At 41.1% G+C, this 21,913-nt stretch overlaps 1 protein-coding gene across 2 annotated transcripts; it reads left to right on the top strand.

Moving 5' to 3' along the window:
• The first annotated feature begins 50 nt into the window (after nucleotides 1-50).
• On the top strand, nucleotides 51-20,878 carry LOC119742826 (selenoprotein N-like). Of its 2 annotated transcripts, XM_038219008.1 has the most exons (10): nucleotides 51-213; nucleotides 2,247-2,625; nucleotides 6,471-6,593; nucleotides 8,695-9,029; nucleotides 12,637-12,788; nucleotides 13,928-14,178; nucleotides 14,970-15,075; nucleotides 15,952-16,138; nucleotides 17,219-17,323; nucleotides 20,565-20,704. In XM_038219008.1, the coding sequence occupies exons 2-10, from the start codon at nucleotides 2,269-2,271 to the stop codon at nucleotides 20,641-20,643; spliced, it is 1,695 nt and encodes a 564-aa protein (XP_038074936.1). In that variant the 5' UTR covers nucleotides 51-213; nucleotides 2,247-2,268; the 3' UTR covers nucleotides 20,644-20,704. The 2 variants fall into 2 exon arrangements, with proteins under 2 accessions (XP_038074936.1, XP_038074937.1); XM_038219009.1 differs by lacking the exon at nucleotides 51-213 and having other exon boundaries at nucleotides 2,269-2,625; nucleotides 20,565-20,878.
• The last annotated feature ends 1,035 nt before the right edge of the window (nucleotides 20,879-21,913 follow it).

Here is a 21,913-nt window from a genome sequence, read left to right as displayed (position 1 = left end):
TTGAGGGCGCAATATAAAAAGCATGTGGCGCCGATGGACTACGTGCAAACATAAACAGGAAGTTGATTGGAAAAAAAAAATCCCAGCTCAGATTCAGCTCTCTTTGTTCCTGCTGAAGAGTTCATAAGTACAACTAGTGAGCAGTATAGGAAGTACATGGGACAAGAAGCACGACAGTGACGAACCTGAGATGTTGTAATTTAGACTAGAGAGGTGTGTACATTCTTCTGCATTCTGTTCATTTCTTAAAATGGGGGGGGGGGGGGGGGGGGGGGGGGGGGGGCTTTGATGGGCATGATGGGCGCATAAAGTACTCCTACAACTAGCTGGAGTTACCCAGCCCTGAGTTTTATCATTGGGTTGTCATCTAGGGCTGGAGCGAATTTTTCTCGTAACTTGTAGTATAGGCAAATTTTTTTGGAAAATGTTCAATTTTGTCCCCGTTACACACTAATTGCAACTGCAACTCACCCCAAACTTGCCTGGAAATTGGAATAACCATTACACAGGTCCTTGAAGTAAAAAACGATCCACGATGAACATTCAGCCTACAATTGCAGTGAAAACAGGAGGAATAACCGCTAACTTGACAACCTTGCTGGATTGGCCAGGACCGCAATTGGTTTGTGCACAAAAAAAATTGTGTACAATGAATGGCGGTCGATTAACAGGCACAGAGAGCGATCGCTGTCAACTACTCGTTTTTGCCGGCTGCGCTGGCTGTTGGCGCATGACGTCACGCGGAAGCGTAACACCCGATGACTGTTTCATGCACTAATATAAGGTTTACCACTCGCATCACAGCTTTGGTACTGGAACCGCAACCAATAGTGCATGAAACAGTCATCGGGTGTTACGCTTCCGCGTGACGTCATGCGCCAACAGCCAGCGCAGCCGGCAAAAACGAGTAGTTGACAGCGATCGCTCTCTGTGCCTGTTAATCGACCGCCATTCATTGTACACAATTTTTTTTGTGCACAAACCAATTGCGGTCCTGGCCAATCCAGCAAGGTTGTCAAGTTAGCGGTTATTCCTCCTGTTTTCACTGCAATTGTAGGCTGAATCTTCATCGTGGATCGTTTTTTACTTCAAGGACCTGTGTAATGGTTATTCCAGGCAAGTTTGGGGTGAGTTGCAGTTGCAATTAGTGTGTAACGGGGACAACATTGAACATTTTCCAAAAAAATTTGCCTATACTACAAGTTACGAGAAAAATTCGCTCCAGCCCTAGATGACAACCCAATGATAAAACTCAGGGCTGGGTAACTCCAGCTATCCTACAACTATGGTGGAGCCTCATAGTTCTAGGAGTACGCATAAAGTAGGCTGTGCATGCCATATGATAGAAGAAGAAGAAGACCAAAGTGTGATTTTTCCGCAGTGGCTATTGTTACGGCAGCCGTAACGCATTTCCCATTTTCTATCGTTACGGTAGTAGGCTACTGCAACTTTTATAAAAACATGAGAAGAAAATATAAATAAGAAGGAAAAAAGTGAATTTGAACGTTATAAAATTCGGACTTTATTTCCCTTTTAAAAAAAAACCTCCAAAGCCTAAGGTTAGAAAAGGGAAAAAATTTGAGTGCAAAACTGAGATGCGAACCCGCAACCTCGCGGTGCAAAATCCTACCCGCTATCGACTGAGCTGTCGCACTGTTCACCAAAACACGGGAAAACAAATAATTATATACCTGCGTGCGTATCAAAAAAGAATCGTTGAGGGCGCTAAACAACGAATGCCGTAACGATAGCCACTTCGTTAATTTATAGTTCCATACCTGGAGGCCTGGGGGGGGGGCAATTACTACATGTAGCCTGTGTGCTTAGTTTTAAAATGCTCTAAAATTATCAAGGTAGGTAGGGTAGGTTGGATATTTATTTTGCAACTTTTCTATGTTAATTTGTTATTCCTTAATGTGTTGTTTACTTTGTGGTACCCTGACTATAACCTGTTTTATTGTTTAATAGTTAATATTAATAATAATATTAATAATAAAATTGTAAAGTGTAGTTTTTTTTTAATTTTGGCCAAATGTAGCAATAAAATGTTTTAGGTAAGCAAATTGGCCACCAAAAAAAAAATCTAGGTAGGGCCTACATGTAGGTCATGTTTCCGTAAACACACAGTTTATTTTTTCAGCCTTGTGGAACAGGGCCCTGAAGTGTACTTCTACCATAAAAACAACAAATTCTCCCTAGTTTGAATGAAGCAAAGAGTCCAAATGATTTTTTTTTTGCTTTCCCAGAAGTACGTGTGTCGTTGGTACAATGGATAGAGACAAGAAAAAGACACCCCCAGACAGCGACGGAGAAAGAAAGCTGAGAGAGTTTATCGACGCTGCTGTGCAGACAACTGAGCAGGGCACAGTGGGCCGCAAACCTAAAAAGCGATGTGGTTGCCTGCTAGTGTTCCTTCTGTCGGTGGTGATCGCGGTACTGGCCGTGGCTACAGCCCTCGTCGTCAAGAGCTACGAGATGAGGCGAATCGGGGAGATGATGGTCCGCAGCAAGATCGGGGAGGAAGGCTACGCAATGTTCCAGTCCTACGACCGAGACTCGGATGGTTATCTGAGCCTGGCTGAGTTCGAACCTCTTCTGAACAAGTTGGCTGCCCCTGACAATGTGGTGAGGTTTAGTCGCTACTTTAATACTCCCTAGGCCTTTTTGCAAGCATGTTGCCTCAATCCTGCAAAATCCTCAAATTGGCCTTGTGGAAAAATAGCATATCGCCTCAATCCTGCGAGTTCCTCCATTATTTCTTGAATATGGTCCAGGGAGGGGTGGCAACCGCCTGAATCCAGCAAAATCCTGCAGCAGTGACTGTCGGTATGTCACTGGTGGCATGGGTGGCTTGTGCGTAAAGCGCTCGCCCCTCGCCAAGGTGACCACGGTTCGAATCCTGGCCGCGGATCACATGTGAGTAGAGTTGTGCGTTGGTTCTCTCCTGTGCCACGAGGGTTTTTCTCCGGGCCCTCCGGTTTTCCTCCCTCTGGAAAAATCAAACACTTTCGATCTCAGGCTTTGCTCCGTGGTCATGTATGGGTCGATGTGGCCGGCAGCCATAGGCGCCTTTACGTGCCAGCGGCCCGACCACGTTGTAGCCGCGTCCTTCGCAATTTAGCATACCAGCTGCGAGTAAGGATGATTAGCCTCCCAAGTTATTATTATTATTATTATGTTGTGGCTTGGCCGGTGACATCCTGGAGCAGTACGGAGGATTTCAAGCATAATCCAGGCCTATATTTATGCATGGCTGAGCAATCCTACGAAATCAGTAACGCACCTTTGCATAACCTCAATCCTCCAAATGCCTCCACTTTGGCAAAGAGGATTTTGAAGGATTCGGGGCCATTGGGGTTAAATAGTTGCTTGTGTGTCATGTCCTTTATTACTGTGATGGAGGGGGGGGGTCCTGATTTAGTGTGTCAGACAGTGGGCTTGATGTAGGTATGTCACTTTCCATCAGTAGGTGCATAAAAAACATAATGCTCTACAACGGTAAGTAAAAGTTGCTGAATAGTTTTGAAACTATACATTTGATGTGACACTTCTCTGACAAAAGGGTTGATAGATACCACAAAACTTTTGACTAATGGACAACAGCAATGGGGTACTGGGGTCTTTCTCATACATTTGTATTTGCCCTGTGTATCATGAAAGCCATGATGTCCAGCTGTTGCTGGTTGGATAGGAGCCAGCCAAGTTCGGGCAAGGACCATTAGTCGACTAGTGGTTGATTTGTGACGTACCTTACGCCTGCGCACTAATAGCAACGTGCGAACGTCTCTAGTCAAACGCTAGTCAAAATGTCATCGCAAAATTTCTGGATCCTGGTTCTCTGCTGGCGTTATGAATGCGCGCAGCTATTGGTTACCAGCGAAGCAACCAACCCCAGTAGGCTGGTTCCAAATAGTCGACTAGCGTAGTCAACCACCGTTGACTAGACAGAGTTCGGGCAAACGCTAGTTAACCATTGGTCAACTATAGTCCTTGCGCGAACTTGGCCCTGACTGACTGACTCATTGACTGACTGTCACTAGTGAATTAGACTTGCTTACGTCTCGCCCTTGCCTGAACGTTTAAAATAGGAATATATATAGCATTAATGTATGTCCTAAATCTGGTGTACACTGTAGGCCACATGCATGAAAAGACTTCCAGTGAATAGCAATTGAATAGAATTTGGTGTGCTCTGGGACCAGCTTTGCTAGGTTTGCCTTGTCTTGCCCACAAAGGCGAGGCAGCAAAGCCTTTGCCCCGCCCTTCAAAGCGGGCGAGGCGATACCTCATGTGATATAACTGAACATGTGAATATAACTGAACTCTCGTACTTGTGTGAATGAAAGAGATTATATACATTTATTTCCATACGTTGCGGCAGAGAAAAAGGATAAAGAATAACTTCGGGAAAGATAATTAAACAAATGTATAGTGGCCAATTCACAGAAAGCAAAAGCTTGTTACGGAAGGGCTTGATATACATTTACTCTGCATTCAAAAGAATTAAAGATATAGTCCATCATTTGTAATTTGTGCATTTTGTTCGTTTGAAGCAACAAAAGTGTTCAAAATCTAATGAAGGATACTGAACAACTAACCTGATGAAGTTTCAGCTCAGCTTCAGCTGTATATTCCGAGAAAAACAGCATTCTAGGATCTCAATTTCAAATCAAAAGTTGCTGAATCATATTTTGAATTGTTTTGAATTGCAGCTATACGCAATGTCGCGCACTGATCCGACGTCTTAAACGCACCGTTGGAAAGGCCTTCTTTCATTGATTACTTCAAAATGATAGCTTGCCAGAAAGATTAATTTCACAGGGAGTTTAGTCCACTTACTATCTTTCAACCAAGTATGTTTTTCAACAATAATACGCCAGTTACTTTTTCGGATGGCTGCAAATGATGGACGATAGCTTTAAATAAGAACAATAAGCAGTATATTGAAACGAAAAGTAGTCAATAGTACAGTACAAGTAATGTAAAATAAAATCAAAGGCGAATGCAGATGGACGCAACGCTGACAGTACGGACGTACTGACCAGGACGACTTGTGGAGTACTACATACAAAGGGAGAGGTACCCCACAAGTGAAATCTTTGGAAAAGGGGATAAAAGGACAACAATGCTCCTACCCCACAAGTCCTTCCCGTGATAGCGGACAGACAGACATACAGACACGTTATACAGACAAAGACATTAAAACATAAAAACTAGGAATGGGAAGATGAGGGACAAAAATGCAAAAAGGAACCATGTTACATATTGGGAGATTCGGAATTGTTTGTAGGCACGTCTAAAACATCTCACTAAGGATTTTGTTTTATTGAGATAACACATTGCATTTGTAGCATCTTTTTAAAAAAATCATTTGCATAATTGTATTAGTTTTACTGATTCAAGGAACAACAGTGCTAGGAGTTTCACCCATGATAACCCCACATATGTGACATGTGTCACCTTCATCTCTACAGATACCAAAGTTATTTCTTGAAGCACTGAAAGGTTTTCATGTGTGTGTCTGATAAAAATGTATGGCCAAGCAGCCTCAAATTCTGAATGGACCACATGACCTTGTTGGTGTTGAATACTTGGGTTTCTCGAGTGCACTGGCACAAAAAAACCCAATGGGACTGAGTTGTGGTGTGGTTGTGGGCCTTTCAAGTAGCCCCTCAACGTTTGTTTGTCCCTGTAATATTTTGTAAACCCTGTGGTTTTTGTGAACCATAACTGATTTCTTCAAAATAACAAAACGCACAGAAAACGTACAAAAACACACAGAAAACTGTGTTTTGGGTATCAGTTGAACACATCTTTTTTTTAGTGTACAGTTTTCTCCACAGTGTAGAACTGAAAGTAATCATATATCATGAATGCCTTTCACAGTAAAATTAGTAGAATTAACAGAAGGTAGTCTGTGATAAAAATGTAGAACAATTCACTTAAAATTGAATACCATATCAAATGTAACTTGCAGACTCATTTGAAATGCCTATGGTTCTTTTCAATTCGGAAATGTACCACGGATGAATTTTTCCTCGAATTTCCTTGTAAATGTGCAAAATTTGTCTTATTCCAACATACATGTACTTGATATTTCCTGGTTGTTGTTATGTTTGCTAGTCTTGGCCCAAGATTGGATGTTGACTTTTTCCCCATATTAGTTTACATTTAGCTGGTCCCTGAATTAAAGGCAGTCTTGAGAATTTCAACACTCGGGACCCAAGAAATTCCAAGCTTGCCCCACCTGTGCACGATAAGTTGAATATAGTACAGGAGAGGTATGCTCAGACTTTCTTGGGTTCAAAGGTCAAAGTTCCTACTGGATTTTGTTCATCTTGAGGATAGCACCCATTAACGCCGCAGTGTGCATTGTTACCACAATTATTGCATTGCAATGACTGGAACAAAAAGTAAATTCAGTTTTGGAGCAAGACTACAATGTTTGCATGTATTTTCTTTCTCCACAGCCTGTTGACTTTGACAGCTTTATGCAAGACATTGACCCTTTACAAGAGGTTCTCTCAGTCGAGACTCATTTCCAGGCGCTCATTCCAGAATCCATGACCACGGAAAGGGGTGGTGTATTCAGTGTAAGTTTTTTGTTTGTGTTGCTCAATGTAAGCTGTGCCAGTTCAACTCAATCTTTGTGTCTTTTTGTTTGTCAAGCCATTTTTCTGTTATCTTGCAGTTCTTCTGATAGTACATTCACATTGTGTTATTCCCATACAAAAAGTTTCAGGAATTTTTGAAGATGATTTTATGTTCAGTTCATCATAGTAAATATGTGCATATGTAGGGAGAGTAAAAAAACGAAACCCAAATTTCGGGACTGTTGTTTCAGTGAAGCTCTGTATGTAACACTTTCAAAATCTAGGATATGAAAGCCCAATACATAAGCTTCCTTTTAGTACAAGAATCATTCAAATCACTCATGTACTTTTCAAGTTACGGAATTTCAAACACAACCACCGTTTTAAAGTTTTGTCCACGGATCACAACAAAAGGTGTGCGTTCTTTCAGCAAAACGAAAACAATTCACACACATCCTATGTGATTTGTTTTCGTTTTGCTGAAAGAACACTTTACCTTTTTGTGATATGTGGACAGAACTTTAAAACGGTGGTTGTGTTTAAAATTCCGTAACTTGAAAATTGCATGAATGATTTGAATGATTCTTGTACTAAAAGAAAGCTTATGAATTAGGCTTTCATATCCTAGATTTTGAAAGTGCTACATGCAGAACTTCACTAAAATAATGGTCCCAACATTTGGGTTTCAGATTCTTTTTGACTCACCCTGTATTTTGTGACATTCTTTGGATACCTGCAACCAGATAAACTGTTCTGTTAATACTTTTGAAAACAAAAGCGAAACAAATTTCATAACGTCAACAATTCGCTTGACACCTACATTCCATGAAGTATGAACTGGCCTGAACTAGCTTATAATTGGAAATAAGGCATTAGCATACAATTTGATGTTCTCCTTCCAAAAATATTGCAGTTAATTATTGCAGCTTCACCACTGCAGTACAGTCAACTTTGCCCTATTAATTGCATCATATTGTGCAGCAATAATGGCAAAAAGATTTGATTCAAAACTGTTGTTGTTGTTATTGAAACCGGTATCACAATTACTTGATTCTGGTAATTTGAACCGAAACAATCTTGAAAAAAGTACCCATGGCAAAGTAGCTGGCCAGTCTGAATGGTAAACACAGTGATCCAAATGTTTAGTTTTAAAGATGGGACGAAAACCGGAGACAAATACGTTGAGCAAACACCACAGAATCGAGCAGGGACTGGAACACAATTAACCTATCGCGGTAGAATCGCGTGAACGCAGCTTGTGAAATATTGTCCAATTACATGATATACCTGAGACAAACAAAAATTAACATACAAAATTCCATGGGGTTGTCTAAGGGGCGTGGCTAACTCGTAAACGGCGATAGGTCAATCCACATGTCAGCCTGGATGAGAATCGAAACCAAGTCACAGAGGTGGCAGACAAGGAAAGAACCAACACGTAAACCTGACTCCTCATCACATCTTAAACTCTCATCTGTAGTTACATACACCGTTGACCTTACTTTGTAAATTGTGGTTTTCTGTAGATTAAAGGGAAAATACAACACTTGCAAACATAAATAAAGCTACCCAATTATTTTGAAATACCTTGCTGGACTCTTAGTGAATGACAGTCTTACTCTTAAGCATCCTGTAAAATCATGGCACCTGGTGTCCTGTCGTTTTCAAGAAAAGTGGTATTTTCGTATCAATTTCCAACGCTGGTCGGCCGACCGGCGTTGGAAAAAAACTGGCTTTTTCAAATACTGGCCCCAATTTACCATATTTAGTTAGTCCGCATTTGTTTGCAATCAATTACACACCTATGAACGAGTAAAAGCCAGCTAGACTGGTTTCCTGACCTTACAATTCCCCAACGTCTGTAAATTGCTCCGTTTCATCTTAAATGGAGTCCGGGAACCAGACTACATGAAAATGATTGTTTTTCTTGGTTTTTCTAGCAACTACGAACCTAAAATGTAAAAAAACGGTCAGTGTAAGAATATTTGCTGTATATAACCAACCCCCCAAATCCATACATTTCTGAAAATTACAGCAAAAGCAAATGATGTATATTCCCTTTAATACCAGTATGGCCTTAATTTTTTTACCATTTTTCTAGAATAAGGATGCTAACTTAGCAGGGCTTGATGATTGGATGAGCCCCTTCCGTTCCGTGGCAGGCTTTGGCGTGCCGCAGTTTACCGCCTTTCTGCCCGAGGGCGCCGTTCCGGTGGGCCAGGTCTACGAGCTGGTCAGGTCCAACCTGAACGTGTTCTCCAACACTTTGTCCAGCAATCGTTACTACCCGCCGCAGACCGTGGGCCGGGAGGTTCTACTGCACGCGCTCCTGAGCATGTTCCACCCGCGGCCGTTTGTCCACACGCGCTTCGGGCCGCAGGGGGCAGCGGCCCTAATCCGCGCTGAGAATGAGATGTATGTTGACGTTGTCTTCAGGTACGTCAACTTTTCTTTTTACTTCCGGTCCTTATTCTTGAGCTTATTCCTTAATTCTTTTGGGGGAATAGACAGATGTGAATAGTTATTAACGTAAGTTTACACATTGCTACAGCTACATTTCATTTTTTGTAACCTTTAATTTTCAGATATAAAATCTAAAAATTAACAATAATATTTTTGTTAATGTCACTCAAATTTTTTTTTTTTTATTGCTATTCTTCTTGCAATACAAAAGTTTTTCACTTTGAGTGAGACATGGACTAAAAAAACGCACACATGTCACCATGGAATAAATCACTGTACAATGAATTCTTTGCAGGCCATCAATAATTCAGTTCTCGTGGGGCAGACTGCTTCCTGCCCCCTTTTAGAAACGATAATGTTGGGACCGGGAACCAGTCTACTCGCAGGTTGGATCTGGGGTTTTTTGGTGTACAATAGCAATCCCAACTAAAAGGCTTTTTTTCCCAGCTGGTTGCAGATGCCCAAATTAGACGATAGCAGTTTTTCCTGTTAAAATAAAACACGCAAAGGCCCAACTTTGTTAGGAGTAAAAGTTTTTGTTGAAGAGTAACGACATTACTTTGGTTTTTTTTTTATCTTGTGTACATGCACAGTATATGCTTGCCTGTTCTGTATATATTCTATTTTATGCAGGGTGAATTTTAAAAAAACCCCAAATGTTGGGACCATTGTTTAAGTGAAGTTCTGCATATAGCACTTTCAAAATCTAGGATATGAAAGCCCAATTCATGAGCTTTCTTTCAGTACAAGAATCATTCAAATCACTCGTGTACTTTTCAAGTTACGGAATTTTAAACACAACCACCGTTTTAAAATTCTGTCCTCGGATCACAAAAAGGTAAGTGTTCTTTCAGCAAAACAAAAACAAATCACATATGGATGTGTGTGAATTGTTTTCGTTTTGCTGAAAGAACGTACACTTTTTTCTGATCCGTGGACTGAACTTTAAAACTGTTGTGTTTAAAATTCCATAACTTGAAAAGTACATGAGTGATTTGAATGATTCTTGTACTAAGGCCAAAAAAAATAATAAGTCGGTCATGCGCGTCGATCTTTTTTTTTTCCAAAATGTTCCGCGGTAGCTCCAACAGCGCCCTCTATTTCCGCACCTCCTCAATTGTTTTACCAAAGAGCACCAAGGAATGGGAAATTGCACCAAGGCAGATCATCAAAAGTGCCAAGGCAAATTATGGAGGACACCAATGTACATGAGGACACCAAAAAAGCAAAACAATACCCCACCTTGTCTGTACAATCCAAGCTTGAAGAAAATTTTAAAAAAGCAAAAAAAAAAAAAAAAAGCCGCGTGGCCGCGTCAATTCCGGAACTTTGGTCTGAACAGAGACCAAATATATTTTTTTTTGGGCCTAAGAAAGCTTATGAATTGGGCTTTCATATTCCTAGATTTTGAAAGTGCTACATGCAGAACTGCACTAAAACAATAGGCCCGACATTTGGGTTTCGGTTTTTTTTTTACTCACCCTGTATAAAAGAAGTAATGTTTCACATTCGTACATGTGGAAAGAATTATTTCATTTGTCACCTCATGAAATTATTGATACCATTGCACTCATAGCCATGCATTATTTATATTCTAATCTTACACCACTAAGCTTCTTAAAAACAAAACAGCATTTCCAGTCAGCTTAGAAGGTCTCTGCAATCCTCCCAAGGAGATTGAGGACGTGTGCTTTTAATTTCCTTTGAAATATTCATCGTAATTGTCTCATCATTAATTTAACACTTTAAGGCCAAACGGGGGAAAGAGGCATTTCTAGTGAGATGAAGGAGTTACGTAACCTCTGCTTTTAAGTTCAATTGAAGAGAAATTGTAATTGTGTTGTCATTAATTTATTATCCTCCATTGCCAAATGGAAAAAAAATTGTAAAGGACGGCCTATCAATGGATTATTTAACACTGTCTGGGATGCTGCTCATTTATTTATCTCCACAGCCCATCGTTATCTACCAAGCATGTTAGGAATGATAACTGTTCTAGTATTTACTTGTACCGGCATCTGAGCTATGTCTGTAGTTTACACAAATGCAAAATATTGATTGTTGTTCATCTTTACGGTACAGAACAGAACTCAACCCATCAAACCCAAAGGCATGTTTTGTTGGAATCTGTCAGGATAGGTACAGGACTATTACCCCTAAACTGACACTCTTTTACATTGGGTTGGCACACCTCCAGAATCAAAGTCAGAAATATGTGTGTGCAGTTTCCCATATGGTGTTGGAATTTGCAACGATGGGTATGGTTCCTAGTAAATCATGCTAGTGAGTTAGGGTTAAATGAAAACTTTGAGAGAAAGCACCCATTTGGGTTTGAAAAAGCATTTACCACGAAATGATAAAAGTTGGAAAGATTGTTAAAAAGTAGAATGCAAATGCTCACACATACTTGTTCAGTAACTGTGGGGACTACATATGAGTTGTCCCATGGAACTATGGGGACCGAAGATGCTGTGGGGACAGCAGAAAGTCCACATCACTCGGTCCTAATTTGCCTAACAATAAAAAATAATTCCCCATAACGTGGTGACGGCCCGCCCACACAACTATACCTTGGAAATTTGCCGTTCTTGGGTTAGGCCTAGGATTGCAATGTGTGTATAATTCTGTAGCTAGCATGGGACCTGATATCTCTCAGTGAATTTCGCAGTGAATTGAATACATTTTGCAGCGCCAGACTTTTTTGTCGACAGTGTGGCTTTGATGCTTGGGAAAACAAGTAGACAATCTAAACATTTTTTTAGTACAAAATCTACATGTGTACTTTACATGTAACAGCATATGTAGGAATATACAGTGTACATGTGTACTTGTACATGGTTGTATGACGTGGCCCATCTCAATATATGTTGCACTTTTTTGTTTAATTTGTTTACCTTTTGAAAACGTTTGTACGTTTCCCAGAAGTTTCCAAGAAATTTTTGTTTGTGAAAAATAGATGTACTTGGGCAAAACAATTAAGCCCAAGACTTGTAAAAATAGTTTGAAACAAACGAAAAATCAGTTATCAGCGCTGTGCATTTATGAATAAATTAGTATTTGATTATTCTAACTTGGACTTGATTGAATCATAGTTGAATATTTGAATATTCCATTTCGAAATGAGCTGAACAAGTTTTAACATGCGTCAGCCTCAGTCTGAACTGGCCATCGATCAAGATTTGTGTGCACCTGCACCTTGTCCAAGAATTGCCAAAAAGCTTATATTCAAATAATTTGGAAAACATTTAGTGGAATGGCTGATATTTTACTGAATGCAGAGAAAAAAATTGAGCTGATACATGTATTCCTCCCGGGAGCTCTCAGATCATGCGCGGAAGTGGCTTTCAACAAAAGTGTGGCATTAAAAAAAAATTCATAGTCTCCTCGAGACCGCTCACAAAACAAAACGCTATTTGGGCGATCGGTTGATTATCAAATATTTGACTTTTCGGTATATTTGGCACAGCCCTACTGGTTATGGTAATCCGGATGTCCCAGGTTCGAATCCCGCTCCAGTCAACTTCTTTGTTCAACTTTATCTTTATCATTTGTGACAAATTGAATGTTGGTATCCTTTCAGGATTCACGCTGAGTTTCAGCTGAATGAGCCTCCCATCAACCCGTTTTGGTTCACACCAGCTCAATTCACTGGTAACCTCATCATCAAGCGAGACTCTTCCCACATTGAACACTTCCATCTCTATGTACCCAGCAATAAGAGCCTCAATGTTGGTGAGTTTAAGCTAGTGGAACAGGTTTTGCAGTTTTTTGTTTAAGAGATTGGACTGAATAAATATTTAAACTAATTCCATTTCATTGTAGCTTTTATATATGTTGGTAGGAATGGGGGACCAATTTTGTTTGTTGATTTTGTTATTTGAGTTGAGTTGTTGTTGTTTCTTAAGATTTTAAAAATTTTAAAGGGATGAAATTGGAATCTAGCACAGGTGTCCTTACATTTACATGTATTATACATACTCTATCAACATCCACGAAATAAACTATAATAGGAAAAAAGTTGTTGCACAGAAAATGTTCTCAAATATTACATGTACCTGCTTAAAACGTGGCATATATTGTTTGACCTTCACTGTAACACTTTGCAATGTTTGTTTTTCGACAATTTGATTTTTGGCAAACACAATCTGTAGCAAAACATAAAAAATAACCAGAAAATTGAAAATTAGCCAAGTAAAAAAATAAACCAGTTTCTCATAACAGCCTGCTTCCTTTTCCCTCCTTTTTAATGATTTTTTGTTAATTCGTACATTTGCATATATAGTTTGCAAATGTATTATCAATATTGTCTTTTTATTTGTTTCCAACAAATTGTAGCTATGTATAAGTAAAATGGTCAAGAAAATAGAAGAATTTATCAGCCATCTTGGAAAATCTTTGAGAAAAAAATTGGAAAAAACAAAAAGCCCACTTCCTTCATTTTTCTAAAAGCCCGGACGAAAAACCATTTTTTTTACCCAGCCGTATGTTCCCCGAGTCAAGTCGTCATGTACTGCGTTTATAAGCAGGACACGTGAAAAGTTTTGGTTTGCAGACTCGTTCTATAGAAGCGGGGCCCAATTTCTTGGCTCAGCTTACCATTAGCGTAAAGTCCCTGCTTACTGTAGCAGAAAATTCTGTGCCTACGGTAAGCGTACTTCACGGGTTAGTAAGGAATTTTGGCTTATGCGCATTCGTACATAAACATCCCGTAACTACGGATTCTTTGCTGACTGGGTAAGTGCAGAATTTCTCTGCTAGTGCTGTTAGCGCAGAATGGTGATGGTAAGCGCAGAATTCTGTGGTTAGCAGCACCATGAAATTAGGCTGTGGTCTCAAATAGTGTATTCCCCTTGCTTTCTTTTTCTCCACAGATATGGAGTGGATGAATGGCCCCATGGAGAACGAAAACATGGAGGTGGACATCGGCTACATGCCACAGATGGAGCTGACCGTCTCCAGCCCCTCCAGCCACATCTCGGTCTACGGCGAGAACGGGGAGGTCCTTCAAGAGGCCGCGCCCCCGATAAATGACCTGCTGAACGGCAACGTCGTCTGGAATAACCAGATCACCATGGAAGATGCATTCAGCATACTGGAACTCCATTATTATTCGTTTAAAAAAGTGAGTGGATACCATTTCATACTACAGCACGTGGGCAATTTTAAATGTAAATTTATTATGTCAAAGCAATAAGTCGCATGAGAAATTTGCAAAAAAAGTTTGAAACATTTTAAAGCCTAGTCAGGCAGATTGGTGCAACAATATGATGGAATTGTTCATTTGATGATAAAAGCATGACATTTGGCACACAGTAAGAGTGTGTCATGGGAAAGATATGTGGCTATAGGGCCATCACAGAGTTGTCCTTTGAAAAAAAATATCATAGAATAACATGCAATGGCCGCCATTTTTAGGCCAAAAAAAAAAAGTCTCCGGTTTCTGGTATGGAGCTTGCCCAAAAAGTGGTGCGGCGACGCGATGAACTGCAATGTAATTTTTCTTTATACACAAATTGTACTGGGTTTTATTACATCATGTTTTGGGTGTTCACTCTTTTATAGCTGATTAGTTTTAAACACTTCATTTGCCACGGGTCTCTATTTTCTCTGACCAGGCGATCTTATAATAGTTTCAGTGCCTTCAAACACAAAGGAGCACTTTTATGTGAGGAAATTCGTAATTTTTGCCCCCTTAAAATTGTTGTGATATGGGCTCTCACTTCATTGCATAATAATCATTGCACTTCATTATAATATTCTGGCACTTTGTAAGCACATTAAGCTCTAAATTGTGAAACCATTTCACTTTGTGAGGGGCTTAACTGTACTCAATAATCAATATAATAATCAATTTTTATTAAAATAGAAAAAGCTAACTCTCTTTCACTTTTTCTTCTACTGATACAATGCTAGGTGCCTTATTTGTCATTTTCTGAAGCCTTCCAGCGTGCAGCCGCAGAGGAAAAGCTGGTCCATTCCATTCTTCTCTGGGGGTCGCTGGATGACCAATCCTGCTGAGGTAAGGCATTGATGTGAAATACCAAAAAAAAACACCCGAGCTCTGTCAAAAATGTGGTTTTTTTCCATAGAAATTCATAAAAAATAATGCCAAACACCCCTGCTCTGACACCAAAAAAAAATTTATACTAGTATTAATATATGCCGTGCATAAAATACAGAGAGAGCCTGCTGGGTATTTGTATACTATCCTTTGATATAGTGTTAATAATCTTCGGATTTGAACAGCGCCCCCGTTTAAAGTATGGTACGAGGCCCTCCCCCTTCCCCCCTATTGCCAAAAAAAACCTGTCTACATTTCAGCATTGATTTGCTGATAAACCCCCCCCCCCTTCAAAAATTCCTGGATCCGCCCCTGTTTGGACATTATGTTGATGAACAAAAATGACACTACCTATTGATTATACAAGATACAGTTAAGGGCCTGTATGGGCTCCATGCGCCAAGAAAAGATGGCTCTTTTGAGAGTTCCTTGGACGGGACACACAGCGTGTGGGTACTGTACTGTACTGGTTTGCGCGCGAAGTACGCACGAATTCCTGAATGTGCAAAAGCTATTAGAGCATCAGGCGTCGTCGGCGCGCGAATACGTTCGAATTCAACTTGCGATGGTCTCCGAGACTAGTCCCCGCCTCCAATAACTTTGGATACATTCAAAATACGCAGTGGATGGATTGGGAACCAGTCTAGGTCACCCCAAATCTCCTTTTCTGGCCGTTGATGGGGTACTTGTGCACGGAGCCCATAGTCGAAAGTAACTCAGGCGACTTAAGACCCATTTCACACATGTGCAGTTGGTTTATACTTGAGTTATGTTTGCTTTGTAATTGACCTACTTTTCTGTAATAGAGAACACTCCTGTGTTTTTCTTCTCCAGGTTCGGGGCGTACTCTTCGAGAGACGGCTCTCGAGAGTACGCCCGTCATCACGCTGCTGGAGGAGCACTTCATCAGCAGCTGGTCGCTGGTGGCTGACCTGGAGAAGATGAAAGAAGAGAGGACCCAGGACCACAGGGAGTTCACCCCAGTGGCCAAGCTGGCTTCTACTTGTCTGGATGCTTACTCGTGAGCTCCTTTCTCTTTAACCCTAGTGTTTTGGTGTAATGGTCTGTAATCTTGAACGAATGAGGTTATGATGTTACTTTGAGGGTATAAACAAATGTGTAGCCAAGGTTATTGTCGTTAGTTTACAGGTTGCTGAAATTAATTTTTTAGATTTTAAGTAAAGGTACTTAAAGGTACATGGCATCATTTGCTGTTTGTGCATTTGTGATGTGATCAAGCTAAATGATTCATAAGATGGAATGTTGCGTCGGTGTGATGTAAATCAAATGAGGTTTTGCCCTTTACCGACGTATTAACACTGTATACTCAGTGTGTTACCTCCCGACTGAAAGTTGGAAAAATCACTCGGGTGGGACTCGAACCCACGACCTCCTGCTTTCTAGTGCAGATGTCTTACCACTCGACCACCGAGCTAACGGGATCAGTTGGCCGGTTAGAATCTAATGTACATAGCAGCGGGTACCGCACTGAGTATACAGTGTTAATACGTCGGTGAAGGGCAAAACCTAATTTGATCAAGCTTAATGAGTCCTTTGTCAGGAACTTTCATTTGGAGATACAGGCCTTCATCACATCACTACATCACATCTCTTGATGTTCCAACTTCCATAATTTTTGAAGTATGGTACCAGCATGCGGTTTTCACATCAGTAGTGCTGAGATTGTGCTCTTTTCAAAACTGTAAAAAAAAAACTGACCAGGGTCGACAAACAACGCATTTAGCTTGATCGCATCACATTCTATTTTTGTCGGAAGCAACAAAATTGCTTTTAATCTTAAGAGGGGTGCAGAACAATTAAATGAAACAGTTTCAGCTCAGTAGATACTATAGATTTTGAGAAAACGGAGAAAAGGTATGCACACAATGACGTCCAGCCCATATTTTTCTTTCATGGTTCGTGATTTCATGGTGTGTGCTTTGTCCCCTCTTTATAAGTAATCAGTGATTCCATGTCAGTAATGGCTACTCACCCGATTAGTCTATAGAAAATGGTGTCATTACAGACCATAAACGTTCAGAATGTGTCATAAGTGGCCCTCGACTGACTTGAGATGTGGTTTGTTTCTCCCTGTTGACAGTTTTCCGGTGCAAATGTCCATTATGCTTCCTAATGGCACAGTGGTTCACAGCGTCAATGCCAACGATCTCCTGGACATGGGCCAGGAGCAGCCAACCATCTCACAGTAAGTCTCATGCTTACATTTCTCAGTTGAAGTGAATATCTGGCTTGGGCAAATCGTCCTATATTTCACGAACACTGCGTCCGCTTTTTGTGCCTGAACTTATGTGCGTCGCATGAGTTTAAAAAAAAAAAAAAAATCATCGTCTCCCAGTAAGGCTTAAGGTCACAATACAAACGGTTCACCAATCATTCCTGATAGAACTTAATCCCTTTTCTTATCACTTACACTTACACTTACACTTAAGATTTGATGGGATTATCAATTATAGGCTTAAGCCTTTTAAGACCCCATATCCAGATTCTTTCAAGTAACTGTCAAATCTATTCTTGAACTGGTTGACATTCATGGCATTTACGACGTAGGCTGGGAGGTTGTTCCAGTTGCTTATTACCCGTTGGGAGAAGAAGTGTTTCCTCAGTTGGAGACCTTTATGCATTCTCTTCTTAAACAGCTTCAACCTGTGACCTCGGGTACTCATACTTGACTTGGAGAAGAACTTTCCTGGATCAATATCGTCGAAGCTATTCAGGATCTTATATGTCTCAATAAGGTCACCCCTTACTCTCCGCACTGCAAGTGGGAATAGGTGTAACTGTTCCATCCTTTCGCTGTAGGGTTTTCTTCTCAATTCTGGTACTAGCTTTGTCGCCCTCCTCTGAACTTTCTCTAGAACCATGATGTCTCTCTTTAGGTAGGGGCTCCAAGACTGAATGCTGTACTCAAGATGTGGTCTGATGTAGGCTTTATACAATATCCCAAAGCTTTCTTTGTCAATGTGCTTGAATGTCCTCTTGATGACTCTTAGACTTTGCATCGCTGTAGCTGCTGCTTTGGTACATTGCAAGCTGGGTTTGCAGTTGCCCGCTTCAACAGGAAGCGTTTCCCGACAGCAAAGGAAGGCGGCTGTGCGGCAGGTTCTTTGATCCTCTCCGATCCCTCCATTCAGAGCAGAGTGCTATGAATGCTGGGGATTGCAGCTTATTATGAATAGCTATTGTGCGGCAGGATTGTTGTGTCAATTGGCCAGCCGTGTAGAGCACATATTAATAGTACACCCTCTCAATGTTGAGCAGGCCATTACACAATAATGCTAAGCGCAACTTAATACCCTTTTTTGTCGAGCCGGTCACATGTGATAAGTCGCCCAGCAGCCACAATAGAACGTAATCCTATAAGCTCTCTATTGTTGAGCGAAGTCCATGAGGAGTTGAGTGCACCCAACCGCAAAGGGTTTTGATGGCCAGTCTGTATCGTTGCCCGCGTCACTCTGAAGCGTGTGGGGGCTTATCATTTTTCTATCAGGAACGATCGGTGAACGGTTTGTATTGTGACCTTAAGCCTAAAGGATCATACCGTACGGTACAGTGAAGCACAGATACTCTACACAAGGATAAACGCCTCATCTGTGCGTGTGTATGGAAAGGATTGGCTACATATGCCGTGTCCGAACAACGAATAGAACATGTAGAACAATACGTGCGTGCCATGATCGCTGACAGCTGGCTTCCCGAAAGAAATTTGACCACTGAAAGACTGCAGTCGCCCGCTGAGTCTCGCGCACGTGCACGCACAATGCCCAAGTGCCATGTCACGCCACTAACCAGAAATTTGGGGATGTCGTTTATCCTCGTGTAGAGGATCCGTGGGTGGACACCTTTACTGGTGGGCCTACACGTTATAAACGGGGGTGATAGACTGCAAACCACATGCACAGTCGCGCCTTGGAATGATATTGGTCGTACCGGGCACAGTAGCTGCAATAATATTGCAACACGTGTCAAAAATGTTTGTTATTTTTGGGGGGGAGGGGGGGGGGGTTATTTTTGATTTTTCACAAGGTCGTTTAACCAAGCCAATCTGATCCGAAAATCATAAAGGCAGAACCGACCCAACCTGAATGAAATGATGGAAAAGCCGACCCGATCCGAACCAAAGTTGGTTTCGGGTTGAGTCGGTTTCGGAGTTACTTTTAGTTACTTTTCCAGCTTACGGGCATTTCAAATTTGCAGCAGCGAGCTTTACAAAGGGTTAACGATGAACTGCATCAATTGCACACATCCCTGTAGTTGGGTCGGGTTTGCACAGCATTACTTGGAGTTAATTTTCCAGCTTAACAAGATTTCAAGTTTCCATTGGCGAGCTTCAAAAAAGGTTAACGATGAAGTGCATCAATTGCACATATCCCTGTAGTTGGGAAATTTGTGTGAACCATTATGCAGAAAGAAATGGTTTGTTCCACAGAACAAGTAATGAAGTATGCAACAAAGAGGACAGCTGAGTTTAGAGGCACAAATAAAAGGGTTGAATTTGGTTTAGTTCGAAAGTGAACTGAATGCAAAGAATAGCCACATCAGCTATCAACTAAAGGGTAAATCAGCTGAAAAGGACTGCATGCTTAACAATAGTGTGAGCTCTGATGAGCCAATCAAATGTTTCAGTGCTTCCCAGAATAACAGATGAAGGAACAATATATTAATAATTATTTGTATTTTTTTTAATAAAGCGCACATATCCCTCATTATTGGTGCTCAAGGGGCTACATCATTATTACCCTGCTCATTGGGCCAGTGAAACATTCCACATACCATCTCAGCTCCCTGGGGAGTATACAGCTCGATGCTGCCTTTCGGCGCAAAGCAGCTAAGATCAGTCACAATAACCATATCTGCCCTCACAGATACCCATTTACTCCTGGGTGGAGAGAAGCAATGAGTGACAAAGTGCCTTGCCCAAGGACACACACACACCACAACCCCCAGGCTGGACTCGAACCCACAACCTGCAGACAGTGGCGCACCCAAGGGGGAGGGGGGCCTCGGGGGGCTTGAGCCCCCCCCCCCCCCCCAAGAGGTTGTCAATTTTTTTTTTTTTTTTTAGTCCCACGATTTGGTCTTGGTGATATGAATGTGGCCTGTTTTTGAGTAGTATAATAGGGGTGTAAGTGGCGCCACCAACGTCAAAACAGACCGCCCCTCCAAAATAAACCACCAATTTTTTTCTGCGTCCAAAAAAATTGTTTGAAAAAAATTCAACTTTTAACAAATTTGTAAAAAAAAAATTGAGCCCCTCCCCCAACCAAATCCTGGGTGCGCCTCTGCCTGCAGAATTACCTGCAGACCAGCTCCCAACTCAACATCTAGCTAATGTTGGAAATCAGTTTCCCCCAATGCAATATGCCCACAAATTTGTTCAAGTGGGAAGTGTACTGCATCATCAGATTTCTTGTTTTTCGTACCCACAGGGTTTTCACGGATCCTCTGGTGTCGACGTACGTCAAATTCCTTGAAACAGGTCTGGACAAGGCAAAAGCTTTTCAATAGGATGCAACTCGGCACAAGAAGAGTAAAAATCATGGTTCAAATCACCGGTACCCAGCAGCTGGGGTCAATTGCAGGGAGCTGCTAAGCACAGGAAAGATTTGCTAAGCGAAAACAGGTTACCAACCAAATACCCATGGAATGCATATTGCTTGTGAGTGGTTCCCAGCAAATTTCAGTTAACCCTAACTCCCTAGTGTATTTTAATAAGAACTGGACAAAGTCTATCAAAAATCCATCAATCACTGTGCTTTCAATACAAAACTGTACATGGCTTTTATCACAATAGCAGTACAGGAAGCTAGGCAAAATCAAATCGGATACCCCTAGCACTGCTTCAGGCCATTAGGCCCAAGTCCATCAAACTCCATCAATATTTAGTCACACCAGGCCTACTGGACCAAGTCCCCCAAAATCCACCAAAATGGGGGGATGGATTTTGATGGATTTGGGGTGGTACGGGTTAAGCATGTAAAATTTTCTTAGCAGCGTTTTACACTTAGCAGTTCTATGTAATTGAGACCGTATCTGAATTACTTAGCCGCGGCTGGAAATTACACACTCGGCTATGAATGCGGCTGCGGCCACTTCTCATAGACCCGTGTGTTATATCTAGCCATAGCCAAGTCATTCAGACATGGCCTATGTCAGGAATTTTGTGGAGTCCTATCACAGAAATTTGGTAAACGCCAATTTTTGCTTAGAAAATCATGTTATCATCTCACCCATAAATGACGAGGACTTAAATTTGCCTAGCGATTATTTTCTGCTTAAGGCCTGTCTCAAATTCATATCTAGGACGAGTTCCGAACAAGTATCGGGTATAAGTTGCAGGATTCTGAACAACTTCCCAGCACAATCTTCCCGTAATTAAGTTATCAAGTATTGCTGATTCAAGCAGTTGCTAATGATAATTTCCCCGGAACATGTCCGGGACAAATGCAGAGCTTCTTCCAGACAAAGTGAATGATTCTACCCGCAACTTGTCAGGAACTCGTCCCAGGTATGATGAGACGAGCCCTCAACAGCTCCATGCAATCGGGCCCCAGGATTATCAACGGTTGAAAACGTCTGTATATATTGGCCAAATGTTTCCATATCAAGCCAATACTTATGTAAGTACATACAGTGCCATTTTTATTTTTATACCTTTTTTTAATGTATTGAAATTTCTCTGCTTTCAACATAGTTGATCTATTTTTTGTTTGCTTTTTTAGTGTGCATTATTTCTACTTCGTGTTTTAAGTTGTCACCATTGAGCTATATTAAATTA

The sequence above is a fragment of the Patiria miniata genome, unplaced genomic scaffold, assembly GCF_015706575.1.
Source record: "Patiria miniata isolate m_02_andy unplaced genomic scaffold, ASM1570657v1 HiC_scaffold_6, whole genome shotgun sequence".
Classification (NCBI taxonomy): domain Eukaryota; kingdom Metazoa; phylum Echinodermata; class Asteroidea; order Valvatida; family Asterinidae; genus Patiria; species Patiria miniata.
The sequence above is the reverse complement of the archived record's forward strand: the minus strand, read 5'-3'. Positions and strand labels throughout refer to the sequence as shown.